Here is a 21,674-nt window from a genome sequence, read left to right as displayed (position 1 = left end):
CCTTGACATTTTGTTTCTTCTGGTCCCATCAGCTGACAGCAGCTCCTGTGCGCTCGCAGCATGCAGAGACATTAAAAACCCAGACCCAATAGACCAAATAAGAGGTTAACAAGAAGTGGCACGAGGGAGAGAAAAATACAGTCCCTGACAAATGATAAAGAGTGGCACTGGCAGGCCTTTATTGTCAAGCTTCAGATATAAAGTTAAAGATCTTTGAAAAACTAAATTTTGATGTCTTTAAAATAAAAGAGGCACAAAGCAACAACAGGGGGTTATTGTCAGGCAGCCACAGGGGAGTCACTGCATAATTCTTATTCTGTCTTTTGATGGCTGCTCGAAATGCGACTGAAGAAAAAAAAAGAGACAGAGAGCGATGGGGAGAGAAAGAAAACATCGGCGGAGAGGGGGAGAGCCTCTCGAGGCTGCATGCATTTCCTGTGATCATACATAATATGCTTCAAAAGTTGCCTTTTCTTTTATTCTCATGCCCCATTCAACTGATCAATTGCACCTCCCCCCACCTCCTCTCCTCCCCCTCTTTTCTCCCCCTTGCTCCTCTAGTGTTTACATCAGATGCGAGTTGGTGACAGGCCCTATCTGAGGCCGAGGAGCTCCGCTGTCATGTTGATTTATGGGAGCATCACGCCACAACTTGTCCAAACTGAAGCCCGCAGTTCATTAATTAGGGAGCTACGACTTTGAAGTTGGGAGCTTCGACAGCACGCGGACGTGTGTGAGTGTGGGCATGCGTGGATGTGTGTCTGTTTTTAACACTGGGCTTAATTTTCTATGCTTACCCTTCTTTCCAAACACGGAACTTGATGGGGACAACGGCCCAAAATAAATCCCAGATTGCCTTTGAACTTCTTTTGACCGCACAATAATAATTTTGCTTTGTCCACAGTGATGCCTGTATCCGCCAGTTATTAACACGCATTAAGCTGCTGCCTAAAGCAAGCCCCACTGTACTGGAGGGAGCAAAGGAGAGATAGAGTGAGAAAGATGGAGAAGACAGAGAGAGAAGGAGACAGAGAGGGAGAGAGAGAGAGAGAGAGAGAGAGAGAGAGAGAGAGAGAGAGAAAACTCAACACAGGCAACAAAGCTGAGAACGCTCGTTGCACTGATATCTCACAATTACATGCCTTCTCTTCCTCTACCATTTCCATGTTAATTACTGAGAAAAGCCTCTCAGATTTATATGCTCCGTGTTCCTGCCTTTCTCCCTTCTGCCTTTCATTATGTTCTACACGAGGCTCACAGGAGCGGTCATCTCTTTGTTGCGCAGGACACTTGTTTACTTGGAAAAAGGAGACAAAAATCTAGAACAATGAAGTAAGCCTCAGGCTCTGTAAAATACTACGCGCTTCCAGAAAAGGAGGCTCTGAATTCTTAGCACAGTATCAGTCAGTTTTTACCATTTATCCAGCGAGTCTGACATGCTAATCAGAAGCTTGAGTGCACTTGATTCCCCCCACCCCACCCCCACCCGCTCCGCTTTAACCACAGTCTGGAAGCAGATGGAGTTAGGAGGGGGTGGAGGGGTGGGTGCACATGACTCCCATATTCTGTCTGGCCAACGGCTTGGGTAATGGCAGGCGGCTGGAGTGATGTCAGCCTACCTCTTTACTCTGCTTGCTGCCTGCATGCTGCTGCTGTAGGAGCTGGAGGTGGAGCTGTTCCTGCTGCTTCTTGTAAAACTCTTGGAGTTGCTGCTGCAAAAGAGACAAGGAGGCAGCTTGTGAGTCAAAGTGTTTCAGTCATAGAAAACTAAGCAGTGAGAACTTTCAATACTTTGAGGAATGCTATCTTTTGAGGCTTAAGGCAAAAAAAACTAAGAGCACTTCAAAGTGAATTTAAATTTTTTTGTGAAACAATATAAACCGATCAGCTGCAACAATAAAAAAAACAGTAACAGGTTTTAATCCTGAAGGGTTCATGAGAAGACATCCACCATCTGAAATGGGATGTCTGACAAAACCAGTCGAGATGACGCGTTGTACATTACCTGTTGTAACATGAGGGCCTGCTGCTGCTGGAGAAGAACCTGGAGCTGCTGAGGGCTCAGGACTTGCTGCTGGAGGATTTGCTGCATCTGCTGTGGAGTTATCACTTGAGGTGTCATCATAGCCACTGACACTGGAACCTGCACAGACACACAAAGCGAGCACAGAGATGTCAAGAGACTAAATACAGTAACGTATCAGGGCACAATGAATCCTTATTCTTGTGTATAGTCACAAGTGGGCTAATTGTTAGCATGCAATAGGTAAATAAATCAAATGTGAAAAAAGTATAAAGGATAAATAATGGAAACAAATTAGAAAAATAAAATATCTGATAACAATGATTATTATTTAAAGCTAGCTATATAAACACTTTGTATTTTACTGGATTCTATATTAATCTCAAGAGTCACACATTCCCTCCAACAAACACACAAATATCGACCCCTCTAACCATTATGACACCACACCAGACTAAGGAGGGCTAAAGGACAGTTGGTGAAAGAAAAGAGCCAGCTGTATCCACCCATAACGCCATCCTCTGACTTTCCCTTCTCACAAACACAAACCTTTTCAACATCATCAGACATGATCTGCATCTGCAGGGCCAACCATATAAACGTGGCAAAGATGCCATACCTGCATTTGGACGTGCTGGTTGCACATGCATGTCATGTCATGAGAGAACATTTCATTAGGAGACGCTGTCAACAGCCATCTATTATTGTGAAGATATGGAGAGCCTGGAGGAGGGGCCACGTTGAAGAACACGCAGGCCACTAACTAACTCCCAGTAGAAAGGTGTGAGTGCATGACTCCTCAAAACAAGTGATTTGTTGTGACACTGAAGGAGCCCCCACAGTTGTCAGGGTGCCTTAATTGCTCCGGCGGCGTAGGGGACTCAGAGTGTGTCTGGATGCTGCCACTCACCGCCATGATGTGCAAGACAATTAAAAGCTCCTTCCCTTGACATTTGTATGACAAACAGCAACTAAGATGTATGCGATAGTGCTGCCTCTTTGCAATTGTTAACACGTCTAGGAAATGGTTCAGTGTACGTGCACCATACATTAGTATGTACAGTATGTGCCTGAGCGTGTGTTAAAATGTGCTCTCTGTCTCTAAGGCTGATGTCAGCAGTTGATAGAGCGGACATAGCCGATGACAGTCTGTCTTCACCAAGGTTACCCAAATTGTGTGGCCACCTTATAGCTAATGACACCCCTTTGAATTTTTCATGCCCCTCTGAATGTAATTTAGCTGTTTAAAACCTTGTCCGGTAACTAAGGGGCTTTTCTTGACACACGCCCTGCATGCATATTACCTTATTCATTCTCCCCATTGTAGCATAAAACAAAAACAAAGCGCTGCCATAATGAACAGCTTGTACTGCTAATGCAGAGGAAAGGGCAGCGACGTCAAATAGGACGGAGCGGCTTTGATGCTCTCCGTTAACTTTACTGTGAACAGTGCCAGACCATATTGTGCTGTGTTCTTCTGGCCCCTGAGAGGATGAGGGAGGCACAGCCGGCCCCACCCAGGACTAACACATACATTTCTCATTTACAGCACAAGGCATATAGGAAGAAAATGCTATATTAATTCCCCATTGTATTGTGTCTTAATATGCAGTTCATCTTGACTTTTGCACATGACTTGTCTTGTCATTTGCATAGCCGCGGCCTCCCATTCCCTAATTTCACAGTCATTATCCACTGAAGTCCTTTTTTTCTGGGCATTGCTAATTTTGATTAACTATTTTGAAGGTCAACTCTCTGCTCTGAATTGCTTCATGCAAGTGTCATACATGCCAGAATCATACGTGATATGATATATAGTTCCCCTCTAAATATGAGCCCCCCCCCCATACACACACACACAGCAAGGATAAATAATAATGCCAGCCTCCTTTTTTGAAGCTTTACTTTAACCGCAAGCATTGAAAATCGACGCCATATTTGTCATGCTCTATTTTTACTACCATGTTAAAGCTGTAAATTTAGTCATATTTTCAAATGTATAATCATTTTGTCATGCTACATTATTCAAGAGTGTGATGTTGACATGCAAGCCTCAACTTAATACAAAGGGTTTACACACTATAGCAGCTCACAATAGCCGCCAATTTCATCACAAATTACACTGAGATTTTTATTCTATTTAAGCAACTTAATTCTTTACACTTGAGGTGTGTGTCTCATCATGGTTTCACACTTTGCCTTGTCTCGACCGTCTGGCTCACAGTAACTACAGCTAGAGCAGCTTCCTCTGTGCACAGCCCCAGTAAGAGGCTATTACAGCCCCCCATTTTATTACCCATTACTACTGAGGTCATTAGCAGTAAGAGGGATTGTATGCTTCTTAACCTATTGATCAATGTAACTACCACCATTTAATCCTGTGCTGAAGGAGTGAAAATCTGCCTAAGACTGGGTCCTATTGAGAGTAAAGGCGGGAGGGAGCACTTTAACTGAAAAATATTGCCCTGGCTGTTGTATTGTTCCCATTTAACGCAAACACAGGACGCAAGTCACCATTTAGAGCACTCCCATATGGTGTACTCCCTTATCTCTCAGATAACATCATGAATCCAGATGATCCACAAAAATATATGACCATCTAAAGATAGTCTAAAGAGACGGCTCGCAGTGGGCTAATAACTGGAGGGATCCAGTGAGCCCAGCTCTAATCTGCTCTACCAATATGACGGTTTAAAAAAAAGAGGACATTCTGAGGATGCCAGAAATAGCTGATTTTTATGAATTTCACAAAGGTGTGGTGCTCTCCAGGTGCCTTCCATGCATAAACATTCAAACCTGGAACACAGCTGCAGAGTGACTGGAGGCAATATACTGCACCAGCACAGGCCCGCTGGCCAAACACACAAACGCACACACAAACCTTAACTGTGGCATGTTAACTGTCACAAGCACATACAGGTACATGTACAGCCCATAACACACTTTATATGAGGAGTAAAACTATATTTGCCATACAAAACACTTAAGTCTGCTGGCAGTGTATGATCAGTATTAAATGTATACAGCAAAACATAACATGAATTTTAATTTGAAACATTTTACAGCATTTAACAATGTTGAAAAAAATTACCTTTTTTGAAAAATATAAAGATCACTAGTTTCATTTACAGCATCACTTTTTGCACCTTTTCAACATTCCCACACAGGCAGTAAAGGAGGCATTTGTCATTAAGGAAACCTGCAGAAAGCCAAATTCTATTGTGTGCACCACTGCTCGATAAAAAAAAGAAAATTCACCAAAAAAAGACAACTAATGCAGCAACACGGATCACATGTTTAAGAACTGCAAGAGTCACTGATTCACTGCACCCCCTCTCCTCCCTTCACATGTCAGAGGTCAAAGCCTGGTGAAAAGGAGCAGGGGAGGCTCAACCTGCACGCTGGCTCCTTTTCTCGCATAGAGGCAGTCAAGACGAATCGAAATGAGGGACAAGGAGGTGAATATCAGTGAGACTGGTACAGACGACGCAAATGTGCAGCTTGTCAGAAAGAAAAAGAAGGGTGAAAAAGAATAAAAGAAAGAATTATCAAATTTTCATTTGTGCTCCCTTGGGTCCTCTTGGTTTTTAGGGGCATCAATGGAATGGAGAAGCAAAAGAAAATTAAATAAAAAAAAACTGGTCCGTTTGATGCTGTTGTTTTACCTTGGCCTGCAGAGGCGCATGAAAAACGACTTCCCGCCCTGTGATCCGCTGCATGAAAATGTCACCAAAATGAGGATTTCAAGGGAGCTATTGTACTTAAGTGAAGTGTGAACATAATTAGTCGTCGACAAGATAGGAAAGACTTATTCCATGTTACCTACATGGGTTGATTGAAATCTCTTAGTTGGAGAACATAAAAAAAAAAAAAAAAAAAAAAAAACATTAATTCAAAATCTTCACACTAACAACGTTTTCCATTAATAATGATCCAATTAATAAATTAACAATAACAATAATATCTAGCTAATGAAATTATTACAAACCAAATGTGTACAAAGTAGCATTTGGTATATGTTAGATTTGTTAGTATGCCTAAATAATTTAAAAAAGCTGGGCAGAACTACTCATCCCTTCCTCCTTCCGTCATTCCTTCCTCGTTCTCCACAATCAAGCCCCTTTAAAAATGTTTACATCTGAGATAAACAGGATAAACGCAGCCACATTTGGTCTCCCTTCATCACATACTATACGTTCTGTATTTGGGTGCAGGGGTGTGAGGGGGCTGAGGCTCACATTATTTACAGCAACTGTAAAAACAAAAGTCAAGATTGCATTTTAATTAACTTTTCGACTGCAAACAAACAGGTTCTGGCCGGAGCTGGTCCCGCTGTCGGGTTTAAACAAACAAACTGCACGGCAAAGTGAGCGAGTTCTCACCCCAACAATAACAGCTAAGCTGCAACACTGGACGCTGTTTCCCACACTGGAGGCACACACACACACAAACATTCACACTCACACCGGCCTTTACATAGTTAGTTTTCCTAGTTTGAAATTGGTATTTTTCAAATTCATTTGTGCTTCTTTCTACTATAGTACAATAAATGAATAATAAATGTTCTTGAAAAAAATTATTTAAAAATTAATTGTTTTACAAAATTCTAAAATAGCATTGATGCATTTTTTAATTAATTCAGAAGTCATGATTAACAATTCATAATCAGAACCAGCGCAGAAAAAAACAAGCTAAAAGAAATTCACACCCTTCATTGCATTTCTGACATGAGACCTAATGTCCAGTCTCTCTGACCTTCGAAGCCACACCTCCAAGTTCACATTTCACAACAAACATCAGCAGTGAAACCTGACGTACAAATTCAGAGTGACAACTACAACTCTGCACTCCACCATTCACCGTTTTCACTTTTCCCTGATGCAGCCACTGTTGGTGTAAACTGCTGCGCGCCCGTGATCGATGGTCTACCGGCTCGACGCGGCTACGCAACCATGCGCGTCTTCTGATGCATTATTTGAGTCAGTTGAGATTTAATTAAGATCGCAGCCTTTAAAATCCCTTTAAAATGAAACTGTAGTTGAAAGACAATGGCCAACATATCCTCGTGCAGATTGTTTCTATTCTTTGCACACCAGCAACGCAAAGATAATCCTTGTTTCCATGACGGCAGACAAGAGGGCCACAAATTGTGTTGCTTCTTGACATTCTTCATGTTGTTGTGTTATGTGACTCATATAAAGTATACAGCCAATTAATTACATTATATAGAAAAAGATATTCAGTGTCAGCTGTAGGTTTATAGCATTAAGTAAAAATCAAGATGTGCCAGACCAGTTTACGTCCATGTACATCCTCAATAATCCACCTTTATTTTTAAACACGTCAATACCATTGCATCCCTCACTGTTTTAAAATAAATAACTCATGTCAGAGAGTTGTAGTGAAAAATACCTTCTGCCACAAAACACTCCACACCATGTAATCTCATTATTTTACCATCTCAGCCCTTTGAAACACATGGCATCTCAAGTGTAGAGTTAATCTTACTATCTGAAACACAGACGCTCTAAGCAGTAATGACCCTTTAAAAAAACAAATGAATGAAAGCCCTTTTCAAGTAAAAACATGTTTTAGTCAAGAAAGGCAGTCAATAACAGCAGAGAGCAGCTGGTGCTTCACTATATCACTGCTAAACTATTCCTCCTGTCGCTTACTCGCCTGCCTACTCCAGCACAGCGCAGAGACCGTCCCTGTAAAGGATATCCCAGCGAGCCGTGGGTCTCTGTCGGCTAACCCCTTGTTCCCCTCTCTCCGGGTACACAGCTAATATCTGGTTGCCTATGTCATGGTTTAGAAATGACAGGTGCTGGCAGCCCCTCGCCTTGACAGGCCACTGCACAAATAACGCCCCTGCCTGAAAGGGCTAATGCACTACTAATGAACAATAAATCAACTTTGATTACAAACTGTCAACCCAATCAGCTCGCACTCCAGCTCTCCCAAACTGCGAGTCTCTGCACAGCTGCATGGCATTACGGTGCACACTGGCCTGTTTAGGCTTCGCTCTCCTCCCTGACCATCTGATATTTCCCTATGCTGTTCTCTCTTCCATCCCTCCTTTCTTTTAGGCACCCACCTCTTCACCACTGATGCAAGGTGCTGAAACATTGAGCCCCAAAAAATTCAGCAAAAGTAAGTGCAAACAGACAGCACATGTGGATCCTTTCTACAGCTGCATGAGAGTATTACTTAAAACTATTGTAGTAAAAGTACTACCGGACGTCAAAAGACATTTTCTGTGTAAACCTCAAAGCTGTCAAGTAGGGCTCAAAGTTGACAGCAGAAAAAAAATAGAAGAAATTGACCAAAACTTTCCCTCCTAAATGTAGTCTGCAATCCATTTGTTATAAAGCACTAACATACACATACTACACACACAGGCACGTACCAACAGTCACACGCTCTAACTTTTCAGGAAGATATGAGCGATGGCATTTGGAGTGACAGCATGTCTCCAGCGTGGTTATGTGGTGACAGTGTCAAATATAGAGCTGTGCCAGCCTCTGTCTTAATTCACTGTGACACCATGAGGATTAGTCCAGACCATTGCCTGAGAGCAAGTAAAAGTCTGACCATCTACCTCAACAAATCAACACAAAACACACAACACACAACCAGCAAAAACCAGTAAGTAACAAAAAGCGACATAAAAGTTTGTCTATGAGATTCAAATATCCTACCCTGAGAAACAAAATAAATACATATAATTGCCTCATAAAACAATTTTCAAAACAACAATGCATACGAGAAGACAAACCTGTCCCCTGTTTTTGTTGAACTTTCCATAATTCAAACAGCAAACAGTGCTGTATCCTGCTTAACTGGTTCGCTCTCTATCAGCAAAGTAAACACAACTAAACAAACAGCAAGAATAGGCCGACGTGAAAAAGGCAAAAGGAATCTAAAGCTGTAACCGGCAAACAAGCAGAACATAAAAAAAGAAGAACAGCTGCATAAACTCAAAAGGAAACAGCAAAATTTCTGACAAGCACGAACAGCTCAGTTCACAAATAAAAACAAGCAACTAATCCATACAATCTTATTTCAGATATAATACAGTAAATAATGTACATGACACCTACTTTCATGTGTCAGAACAAGACTGTCAACTATCAAGTGTCTCACCGGCAGAGTAAAGCCCGATAACTGCTCCTCTCCTCTCATACAAACTGCATGACCAAAATTTACCAATCACAATGACAGAACATCAACGACAGACAGACGATAATCCTCCTTTTCAATTTTCCCTGGTCAAATTAAATTGTGAAGTTTCTTTTTTACACAAGAAAGCTGGCAAAATCACACAAATCAATCATATTGACAAACCTGACAAACTCCATTTAGCTGGCAGGGTAAACAGAGTGCCGGGCCACGCGGTGTGGAGTGAAGCAGAGCGGAGAGCACGGCGGCGAGGGAAGGAGAGAGAGAGAGAGAGAGATGGAAGAGAGAGAGTGAGTCAGAGAGAGAGAGAGAGAGAGAGAGAGAGAGAGCGGTATCGAGGCTCACAGGCTGTCAGGCAAGGAGGCTGAGGAGCAGGCGCTGCTGTGCTGTGGAGTCTCCAACCTTCCTCGGGATACAGACAGATTGCACGTGCAAGGTTGCTCCCTGGCTGACAAGATACAAAACTATCCAATCAACCACGCCCTTCTCCACCAATCACAAACAGTCCTCTAAACATAATTAATTCAAATGGGGCCACACAACAGGGAGCCGCAGGCTGGGCTGCAGGTGAACCCGTGCCTTTGTGAAGGGGCCGATAGAAAAAAAAAAAGAAGGAAAAAAAGAGAGGAAAAAAGACACAGTTGACGGCTGTTAACCCTTTGACCCCTGCCGGGACTCCGCCCGTGCTATTGAAACAATGGGAGCCTGTAGAAAAGAGGCCCTTTAATTAAACAACAGATAAGTAAACACAGCTATACAGCGGAAAGAAAGAAAAGTGGCCCCCACTATCAGCCCCTTTATTGTTCTCCTAAATGGAAGTGTTTACAGTGCCAGAACAAAGACACAACTCATTTCACATGCCGAAAACAACAAACGCACAAACAATTCAGACGCTTTGTAGTTATTTACACTTTTCTTTCCCTCCTTTTAAATTTCCCATGCTGATACCACATGTTGGCCATTTTATTTTAGAATAAAATGGTTTATTTATGAGAACAGATTGTTTTTACTCCAACATGTACAGCTACAGTGCCTGCTAACACCATAACAAGCAACCAAGTGCAATACACCAAGTTTATTCTAGTGTGTATGTGTATATTTGGTCATAAAATCTAACTAATCAGCATAAACTTTCCCCAGTTTTTAAACACTTATAACTACAGTCTGGTCTCAGACAAGCTAAAAGCCCTTCCATTAAAAGCTAACATTACACAAACTACCAGGCAATCCATCCAACTCCATCCCAATGAGAGCAATTAGTTGTCATGATATCATCACACTCTTTAACACCCATGTGCACTCAGCGAGGGGAAGAGACGGGAGAGGGAAACAGGACCCTGCCCCCTACTGGAGATCTTACTGAACTCACCAGGAGAGGATGAAAAGCTTGACTCCTGCCCATTTACATTTCTCTTAACCTTCAAATGAAACAATGCCACCTTTAGGCATTTAATTTAATCTAAACCATGTGAATATTTTGGCGACATAACCAAAAGATATTAGAGCCGTGCTAACCAGACCAACTTTTTGTAAAAACAAAAAAATCTGCTTCAATAAGTTGCACAAGCCCTTTAACATGAATTAGAGGAATGGTATGAGGCAAGATTAACACCTCACTTTGTTAATTATCATAACAATAAACACACAGCTGAATAACAGAGCTCTAAAACACAGCTCATATCAACAGCTATAAACCCTTGGCCAGGGATGAAGGAATGTTCATGGGACGCATTCCAGGCTGCAAACACACTGGTAAAATAAACAGAGCGCCTGCATAACACGCCACTGCTCTCATCTGCTAATAACTAACAATGAGCTCTGCTAAGCTGGCCTGACCTATATAAATTATTGACTGGGACACCTCAAGTGTCAAAAGTGACAATTCCAATGCATATCATAGGGAATAATTAAGTGGAAGAGAGGCCGCTTTTATTTTCTATCTGACACCCTCAAGACGGCTCACACAAAAAGACAGTGACATGCCGGCAACTGCATGAACGCACATCTCATACACAAATGCACACACGTGCACGGAGTGGTTTAGGCCATGGCCACACTCTTCTCCCCCAGCACGCTCCCTGGGGTGGCATGTCGGCGTATTCTCAATAAAACACCTTCTTAGCAGTAATAGGCCACTGTTCTCATTTCAACGCTCCCAAAGGCCTCATGATAAATTTAGCAGACACACAGTTCAAGCTTCTCCTCTCACACACTGTCTCTCTAATCCATTGCCTCTGTGCCTGCAATATGTAAAATAATTACACATATGTGTCGATGCCATTCGCATTCTGTATAGATTTTTTTCTTTTCTCTTTTTTGTTCCTGCGCTGCGCGAAACATCAATATCCTTGAGCCTGAACCGGCGTCCCTTGTGATAGTTTACAGAGAGTGCTGAGCGATTGTGTTCATGACAGAGTGGATGACATTATAAAATACTCCCATTTCCTGCTCGAGTTAGTGTGAAGGTATGAGTTAATGTCTGGTCTGGCCTGAGCGCTGCTCCGCTCGGCTCTGGCTAAAGATAACGACTCAGCTCCATTTACAAAGCCTTTCCCAAAACACTAACACAGTCAGTGAATAAGCTACAGCGGCATGCCAGCCAGTGTCGTACTGCTACCAGAGAAAGGAGAGGGAGAGAAGCGGAGAGGAAGAGCAGTAAAATACAGAAACTACACTCATTCCTTTTCTTGAAGGGCTTTGGTGACCTGGACCATTGTCATGAGAAAACAAACACAGTGTTTCTCGGTGTGTGTGTAAAGTAAATCACTGTTTACTGATGGGAGTCAGCAGGGCAGGTGTGGGACCTATATAAATAACAGCTGCTCTATATAATCGCCAAGGCAACAAAAATACTTTTTAGATTCACATCAGCACAACAATGTGTGATATTTCTAATACTCATTTATTTATATATATATTTTTATTACATTGCATGCCCCCAATCAAAGTCAATGGAGAAACAAAGCATTTAATTATACATCACTTAGAGACTATGTATTCTAAGCTATAGAGCAAAGAAACTACATTTGATTTGTGGAAAAAACGAGACCCTTAATGTAGACGCCCGAGAGTTCACAAGTAGTTAATTGCCAACTGCTGTCCCTGTGCGATAGACAATAGATAAATATAAAAGAAACAACAATAATAAGATTAATAAAACACAGTAGAGTGTCATTTCTCAACACAAAAGCCTTTATGAAGAGAATATATTTGAAACAAAGGATAACAAAATCAGTTGTGACTTTTGTTATCTTTTTTTATGTAATTTTTCGCTGCATTTATTTCATATTTTTTATATTTGTCTCTACTCTTGTTTCTATCTTAAAAAAGGGGGGGATTTATATTTTAACATTTATTTGAGTTTAATTTATTGTTGGTGATGTGTCATTCTAAAATTAAGTGTAATTCAAATGTCATGACACATCAGTGAACACACCTTTTAGCGTCCACAAACCACTGCTTCTGATTCATGACTGAGGTTATCACCCAGAGCAGAGTGGAGTAACAGTAAGTCACACCTGAGTTACCTTCCCTTTCTCTTTATAACTGGGGCTTTGATTATTTACTTTTAACATCATCTATTCAGGTTCACATTGTTTAGTCAGCACATGTGAACCCTGTATTTGCAAAGTATTTCCTGAGGGGATTCGCCAGCCAGTTATAACGAAGATTGTGTTTTGGCGAGTACTGTCAAGTGTGGTTTTTCAATGAGTCAAAACAAGAACACTTCTTGGTTTGAGCAACATCGATTTAAAGGAGGTGGGGGAATTTCTGCCCGTTCTTGTTTGCAGATTGAATCATCTTCGATTTTAATCAGGTACTATATTAATACACAGTAACTCAGAACAATGTGTTTGTAAAGGGTAGGAACAGTCAATATGTGGGGGGACGTGGAGGTAAAAATAACCTGACTGCTTAATATGAAGTTTATATAAAGCTCCGGTAATTTTGATTATATTAAACTGTAATTAATCTGCTTTGATATATAATCCAGAAAACATAAGAATTATTGTTATAATAAAGTGGTAAATTCATGTTTGTTGGTAGATGGTTCTTATAAGCCTTTTTTAAGGTGGACTCGATATACAGTGCAAAGTAAGCCTATGGCTCTGCTAACCTCTGTGATTAAGTGTTTATCTAACTTTATCAGTGTTATAAAATAACCCGTCCCGTCCCACTTTCAAACACAATTTCTTTCAATAAACAAATCAAGTGTGTCATTTCCATGGTTTGTGTAGACTGCGTGTACAACATGGAGGCTGTTTGCAGTGATGGTTTACTGTATCAAGTCCAACACAAATATGAAATACAACAAAGTCCTCCTGTAGCTGAAGGCCTTTCTGTCTCTCGATCTCTTTCCTGCCGTCCGCATGAGACAGTATTTATTTTCCCCTCCCTCTAACTAAAAGTGAAAATTGTCGGCAAAGATTTCAAAAGTTTTATGTCTCAAGTACCTTGTGCATCTGTAAGCGCTTGCTAATGCAGTGGGATTGTGCATCCATCCATCCCTCCACCCATTCGCAAAGGGCGTGTGAATCATTCCAAACAACATACACTTGACATCAAGATACAGCGCCAGAGGATGACACAAAGATACAACAGATTTTTAGGAGATGTTGTGTGTGTGGGTGTGTGTGTGTGTGTGTGTGTGTGTGTATCTGTCTGGGTGGATGACTGAGTGGGGGAGAGGGTTGAGAGGGTTCACTGCTTGAAGGGAAACATCAGGCCTCAAATGAAAAGAGCGTCCTGAAAATGGTAGTGTTGCTCCCAGCGCTGTGACTGGAGTCAATTCGACAGTCATCGTCTTGGCTCGGAGAGAGCTCCCAACACCCCCACCGCCCTCACACCTCCTCCTCTTCCTCCTCGAGTCTCTGCTTGGCTGCGAGGAACTAGGACAGATGACTTCATTCTGACAGGATTATCCCAAACCTGGTTCTAATCTATATCGTACACATAATACACTTTTACAATATGACAAGGAAAACAAACAGTGAAAGCGACGGCCCGATCCTGCGGTTCCACGCGAAGCATCGGCCCGAATTCTGTGTTGATCATTCCTGACAGATTGTATCACCTCAGAGCAACGCAAGCGTCAAAATGAGATGTCATTACGACATCACCTTGAGACTTTTTATAAACACAAAGAGACAAACTCCTTCTGAGGATCACGCACACGGCCGATGAATTATGGGATTAAACTTTGAAGACATGAAAGGATAAATGCGATGGGACGCTATAGGTAACGCTATCTTAACAAAAATGTAGGGCGGTAAGTTGTTGAAACGCTTACCACAATTGTTTTTTTCACCGCTTTTTATCCTATTCGTTGAAATCCTTTTCTGATAGCCATCAATAAATGAAGTCTTAGTATAAAAATGACAGTGTCTGTTGTCCTCGCAGGACTATAATAAACACGATCAATCATTCATTCAGCCCAAATTAAGCTTTTCCAGCAGTACCTACCCCATCTATAAACACATAATATGGCATGGCTTGTCCTATCAAGGGTTACATCTACATACTCTGTGAATTATCTCCTGTCCTGTGTGGAACAACCTGCAGAGATTTGAACGTTGACTAGTTAATCTTGGCGAGCTTAAAGTAGTCGTTAAGTGAATCAATTAGAAACTGGCAAGGCTTTGCTTTGGTTTGACTGATCTGGGAGTAAGCCACCATTTTCTCTGCCCTGATATATTCTCCACTTCTTTCTCTTAGCTCCTGTTTCCTTGCCTTTTTTTTTTCCTTATAAATACTTTTTAATATATCCTATTGTTATGTTGGCCAAGTCTCCATATGCGTAAAAGGGAATCTTTATCTCATAGTATCTATCGCAGAACATTAATCCAGTCTTGTGCTAACTGTCACCTCGCCAGTGGGCTACCACTGCCGTGCCACTTTGGGCCACTGGCCGACTGGGCTGTGGGAACACCTCGAAATGCTGCCTCAGATCACCCTGCAGCACTGGCTGAGCTCCAGCTGACAGGCTTCGGCCTAGCGCTCTAATGACTTACAGATTGCAGCACTGTGGTATACATGTGTCAGGACAATGCCATGGGCCTACTGCAAAAACAGTAGGAGAGGGAGAGAAAGAGAGCCGGCGGCTTCTCCCTGTCCTGTCAGACACAGGCTTGGCCCCTGGATTGTGTCACATCACGCTTCCCCCCAACAGACCACAAATGAAGGATGTGAAGAGCAAACGCAGGGAGGAGGGGCGTTAGAGGGGGCGCTCTACAACTTAAAAGGCTTTCATCCTGTAAACTGAAAAGACATTATCTTTTGACCTGGAGGTGCCCTCTGTGAGGCTGTACACTGTGGTGTGAAAACAGAGAGAGAAAGAAAGAGAAAGAAAAAAGGAAACCCAGAAGAAAGATGTGTGGACTGTGTCTTCAGCTAGTAAGAGTGCAGATAAGAAAAATGTCTGCTGCCACAGTTTTGAAGCTTTATCATCGGTTTTTCTGTGTCTGAGGAATAACAAGTAATGCACCTTTGACATCATGAAAATGTTCAATGCAACATTTATCAGATAATAGTGAATCATGTATCCAATTTGAACACAATAGGCCAAGACATGATTATAATAAATACGATGAAACCCAATGCAACCCAAAGTTCTTTACCATGAGCTCCTCACTTTAAGATGAACATGAATAGATGACATGAGCATTTCACTTACATATCTGAATAAGCAGTTGTTTTCTGATTTGATGTGACCTTTTTAGGATAAACAATCCAGAAAAGATGTTTACATTGTATATATAAATGTATGTATTTTCCTAATTCCAGCTCATGTATCAGAACATTATTTGTTATATTGTTTTAATTGTGTTTTCTTTTTAAAATTGTATAATATAGTACAGCCTCACAGAGGGCACCTCCAGGTCAAACATTTTAAACCAAAATCACATTTCTTTGTGATAAGGGTTTGATAACAGCTGCGTCATCCTTGCCAAAACATTTTTATAATAGATAAATCAGCCGATATATCGGTATAATAATTCTTTACTACTTCAGCATTGGCCGCTAAAAATCCTTATCAGTCCGGTTCTAGATTATACATAAAAGCTCTCAAAGTAACCTAAAATAAAGTTACCTTACCCTGAACTTTGCAGACTATTTCTGTTTTGAGCACAAGTAAAATCTGTACGTTATTACATTTAAATTTGTTAAGTTTATCTTTACTTTCCTATATAATAATAATAATATATTCACTTCATGTGTCCACACATATAACTTCAGCTGGCCACTGGCCATAGCTCACACTGTACCAATGACGGCCAATCCCAGATAGTATTCTGGATGTGAAACAAGCATAATCTCAGTATTACAACACACCAAAGACACCATGTTGACACAACATCTTCAGCCCAGCTGAATGCTATATAATCCTCTATAGGAGGTGGATGTCTACCCAGGATCCCTTGCAATGATGTGTAGTTAACCAGCCAGGCTCGCTAGCAAAGCCACAAATGAGCTTCAATTTCTCCCTCCCCCCTACCTTGGTGCTGGCGGACTATCAGCGAGGGTCCGACAGTGTTGTTCCTAATTACCTATTTCTCCAATCCTGATCCTGCGGCTGGCATAATTAGTTACCTGGGGCTTCAATCCAATTTGAAGTGATGACAAGAAAGTGATCCATGAAAAAGTAATAAGTTAAATCCAATTTCAGCCCGCCTCTAATTAAATGCACATGGAACTAATGAGACAATCCCTACCATTTCACTGATAATGGTAATTAGCGGGGTGGGAGTTGCCGGCTCTTGTCGTTGTGCCACTGTAGGTGTGAAGTGCAAAAGGTAGAAGTGGCATGGATTCTTTTAATTACACGTGTCACTCTGTCAATGTAATTTACTGGCTTTTGACCAGTCAAGTATGTTTAGCTGCTTTCCCAGGCAGCACAGCAGCTGTTTGTATATATGGTGTGATTAAAGCACCTCTAGGCTGCCGAGTGTTCAGCGGAGGCATCTTCACCCAGAGGCAGGGGTGGGCGGTGCAGGAGTGGGGGGGCTGCAGATATAAAACCAAAGAGCCATTTAATGCTGATCAAGGATTCTGAGGCTTGTTTGACTCATATTTTCCCCCCTTTTCTGCTCGTGCGAGTCATTTTTTTTAGATGTTCTGTATATACTGTGCTTCATTATTTTTGATTTGAATAAGAATGAATTGGAAAGTGAGTCACATCTCCAAATGAGTAAAAGTCTGTGCCGCAGCGCCTCGTGCCTAATGGGAAGGACCGCTGAGATGAATGGAGACTCGTTCGCAGATCAGGTGCTTTTATGTGGTGTCAGCTTACTACACAGCCTCATAATTGTTATATCGTGTCTTTTGATGACCCAGTCCAGCTCAACAGAGAATCATTATTGGGCTGTGTGATGGAGATAGCGGACGTTCTGCTTACGGAGCACTCCTCTAAGGCATGGGTTTGTTCTTGAAAGAGGAAGTGAGATGAGACTCAGGCCGTTAGTTTCTGGTGTTTCCCCAAATATGTTTATGTGTGTGAGAGAAAGACGTGTGAGAAAAAATAAAGCAACAGGAGAAAGCATGAGATGAGGAACAAAAAACACAAAAAACTAATGTAACACATGTAATACATCCTCGCTTGGAACAGCACACTGATGTTTATGTATGAACACTTGGCTTCAAACTCAGTGCTTATGTGGTCAGGATGTGTTTAATTAGCAGAATATGTAATATAGAGATAACCAAACACTTGCCGGGACCTGTGGCTTCTTCTTTTTTCAAAATGGTATTTTCAACCCAGCAAAAATGTAACATACAACATGAGAGAGCTTGCAATTTATGATGTTAGTTACACACTACAGCCAGCCCATGTTCTCTTCACAGGAACAGGGTAGGAGAGGCGCGAGGAGGGGATGTGGGGGAAAGGGCCCGACTCTCTTTCAATAGCTGAGCGACAGCTTGGCCGAGCTTTCTGTATACATTAATAAATTAGAATTTTAATTTTGTCTTTGTCTGCAAGAGATGGTCTAGTACTTCACTATGTACCAACAACTGGCTGTACGCTGGAATCTGCCGTTGCGGTCCCCTCTGTTGACCTCTGCAGCACAATTCCCTGCCAGGCTGAGGAAACTGTTTAGTTTGATCCTTTCAACTTATTTGAATCCTGACAAATATGCACACAACTGAAAGGTCATCACAGTCATATTTCATCCTCTGGAGCTATTCTGAAGACATCTGCACAACAAAGGGGCTTTTCACAACCTGACATTAGACCTAGCTGCTACAATGTCTCATTAAAAAGGGCCCCCAATGGGATGGTAAGGGCATTAAATATTATATATATACACACATAGAGAGCAGGGCCTCCGTATTAATTACCAAATATGCCCTGGAGTTATTTGCAATTTCACACTGACACAAACAACTGCTCCATTTCCAAACAAAGATATACATCTATGAGTTTTCTGATCTGAAATTAATGAAAATATTGCATCAGATATGCAGCACTGTTCTCATTAAAAGCAGAAAAAAATAAGTTTTCTCTTTGCATCACAAAGGCTGTCCCAAAGCCTCTTTACCTCTCCCAACCTTCACACACTCCCACCCCTACTCCACCTCTCAGCCCTCAACTACCCCTCCAATGGGCCTCTCCATAGCACCTCCTGCTGCTGGTGGCAGGAACCTGCCTCCTCTTTTTAAACATTTCTGCTGTGTGTGTGATGAAAGGCAAACAGGGAGATCATGGAGCTTCCTCTGCACGGCCGGACTCACTTCTCTGTGGGAGGACTGCAGCTCTCTCACTTCTCTATTTCTTCTCCCTCATTTCCACACTTTCTCCTGCTTTTAGCAAAGCTGCACTCCTGAAAAGAGCAGCACTGGCGAAAGCACCTCTACCTAAAATCAGGATCAATCGCATACACTGATGTGTATGGTAAATGGTATTTATATAGCGCTTTTCTAGTCTTGATGACCACTCAAAGCGCTTTACAGTACAGTTTCACATTCACCCAATCACACACACATTCATACAGTGCATCTATCCCAGCACTATGTTATTCTATGGGGGGGCCATTCAGGGTTCAGCATCTTGCCCAAGGACACTTCGGCATGCAGATTGTTCAGACTGGGGATTGAACCGCCGACCTTCAGGTTGGAGGACGACCACTCTACCCCTCAGCCACAGCCGCCCTTTGTGTGTATGACCGTACTGGCCCAGCTGGATGTGCTCATGTGATCTAAACTGGCCACTAAGAGGCTTTCCTAATAGTCTGTCCTACATATTTCACAACAGCAACCAACAGCAAAATGGGAGTTGAGATTAGTTCAAGGGTAAGGTTAGACATAATTTGGTCATGGTTAAGATTAGGGTGAAAGTTTTGGTTATGCTGTCCACGATAAATGGACGTCAATACAAAGTCTTAATTGAGGAAGCTGATGTGCAAAGCTGTGTGTGTGTTTCTGTGTGTGTGTGTGTGTGTGTGTGTGTGTGTGTGTTTGTGTGTGTGCTTGTTGACTGCTAAATCACACATAACGCATGAGCACACTAGACTGCAAATGTTGCACTGTCAATTCTAATTTCCTGTTTGTGAGCATATTCTCGTGCCGGGCTTTTTTCGCACACTGTGTTCTAGAGAAAGCTGCAAAAGTTCTCTCCTTTTTTGTTGTTGTATTTGAGCAACCACAAAGTCAAATAACTGAGCCTGATCTGATAATCACCAGACAATAAATAAGGCGGTTTCTGAGAATGACAATCATATTTACAATACCTGTAGGCTTTGCTGCTTGTCGTTGGCTTTGGGGGATTTGCGTCCAGTGTTTTGTTGAGACAGTAGTTGATGAGGCTGCTGCTGCTGCTGTTGCTGCTGTTGCTGTTGCTGCTGTTGCTGCTGTTGCTGTTGCTGCTGCTGCTGATGGAGGAGTATCTGCCGTGCCACTTGTAGAGCCTAACAGAGAAACACAAAAATAGTTTTTCTTTAAAAAAAAGTCTAATAGAAATGCTAGACGCTGAAAGTCCCATGAGAGCACTTTGATGCCTATTATCAGAGCAGACGTATCTGCTTACAACAATATTTCCTTGGCCTTCTGGTAGATAACAAACAAACATCACCAATCTTTTCATACTCTCCCATTCAGAGTCATAGAGCTGTGGCTGGTTTAAACATTCTCTCCACAAACAGACGGGGAACAATGCTCAGATGTCAAAAACAATTCACAGACAGAAAGAAATATTTATCTGTTGATAAGTTGCACTAAAGCAAACACATATTGTCAACGACACTAATCAGTACTTTGATCCACCATTAGCACCGTCAAACTCCCCTCCGGAAAAGCAAATAAAAGGCTTTATGGCTGCTTCATTTTCTGTTAAAGGACACGGCCTTCTCAGTGGAAATCAAAATACAGTGCAGTCACATGTTTATTACTCCAGCTACTCCCTTTTCCCTTACGATAAATAATCAAACATGCCATCCAGAGCAAACAAAGCCAGAGAGAGAGCTGGGGGGAAAAAAACACGAGAGGTCTTGAAAACGGTCAGTGATACCAAGAAAAGCAAGCGTTGTGTTCCCACAGTGAGCTGGCCAGCCTCACACCTCCACCAGTAAACCATCTGGGTAAATAACTGGCCTCATTCTTTCCATGTTCCTCAGACGATTGCTCCCACAATTAAACAAACAGACAGAGGGACACATCCCAGCTCATCTCACATTCACAGACAATCTATAGGAGTTCCCCACTCAATTATTTCAGTAAGTTCAGAAACTGTAGAAGTAAAAAGTGGAATGTTTAAAAGGAGGAGCACAGTGCACATAAAGGAAAACAGCTACAGCGACGTGTAAAAAAGTGAAACCTGTGAAAAAATGTGTGAAAATAAGACATAAACAGAGAAAGGGCAAACACAAAGCTCTGTGGATGGACGGGGGATCAGAAATAACTCAGAAAGTTGGTCTTTTAGTGGCACTGAAGTCAGACGATTCTATAACGCAGGAAGGGAAGAGACAGTTCGAGGTTGGAGTGAACAGCTGTACGATGGTCTGTGTGTGGGTGTATGTACTGACCCTCCCAAACGCACGGCTGTTGGATGACATCATGATGCATAAATATGACCACAAAGCTACAAAGGGGCCACACTCCTGGCAGTTCACCATGCTAAAGTTTGGAGTACATCAATTTTCCTTCTCCCTCGTTTGTCTCTGAGCCCTCGTGCAAAGATAGATGATGCTAGAACATATCTCACTCTGCATGCCTAATTGTCCTCTGCTTTGAAATTTGTGCAGGGGAACCCCCCTCCTGCATTCAAGTACACTCATAAAGAAATTGTATGAATTGAAACAGAGAACTTCGGGAGCAAAACTAACTCCCACGCATGATGGCAATATTTGCTTTACTCATTTAACATTTTAGGCAGTAGTTTTGTTACCTCAAGATAGTCTCATAATCTGGAGAAATTGTTTAAATACGACGTGAACTGAAGTGACACGAGGAAGGAGCCTGAATAGTACATGCAAACGCT

At 42.0% G+C, this 21,674-nt stretch overlaps 1 protein-coding gene across 9 annotated transcripts in view; it reads right to left on the bottom strand.

Moving 5' to 3' along the window:
* The window catches only part of foxp1b (forkhead box P1b), a 151,841-nt gene that overhangs the window by 34,205 nt on the left and 95,962 nt on the right, over nt 1-21,674 (bottom strand). For 6 of the 9 annotated variants that reach the window (XM_062395229.1, XM_062395188.1, XM_062395203.1 and 3 more), the window contains 3 exons: nt 19,930-20,106; nt 2,006-2,143; nt 1,620-1,712 (listed from right to left, as the gene is read on the bottom strand). In XM_062395229.1, coding sequence (XP_062251213.1) covers nt 1,620-1,712; nt 2,006-2,143; nt 19,930-20,106 — 408 coding nt within the window. Of the gene's footprint in view, nt 1-1,619; nt 1,713-2,005; nt 2,144-9,370; nt 9,451-19,929; nt 20,107-21,674 lie in introns of those variants that run through there. The other 3 variants (XM_062395247.1, XM_062395237.1, XM_062395255.1) reach the window with 2 other exon arrangements.

The sequence above is a fragment of the Platichthys flesus genome, chromosome 2 (assembly GCF_949316205.1).
Source record: "Platichthys flesus chromosome 2, fPlaFle2.1, whole genome shotgun sequence".
In the NCBI taxonomy this organism is placed as follows: Eukaryota; Metazoa; Chordata; class Actinopteri; order Pleuronectiformes; family Pleuronectidae; genus Platichthys; species Platichthys flesus.
This window is presented reverse-complemented; position numbering and strand designations above follow the sequence as displayed.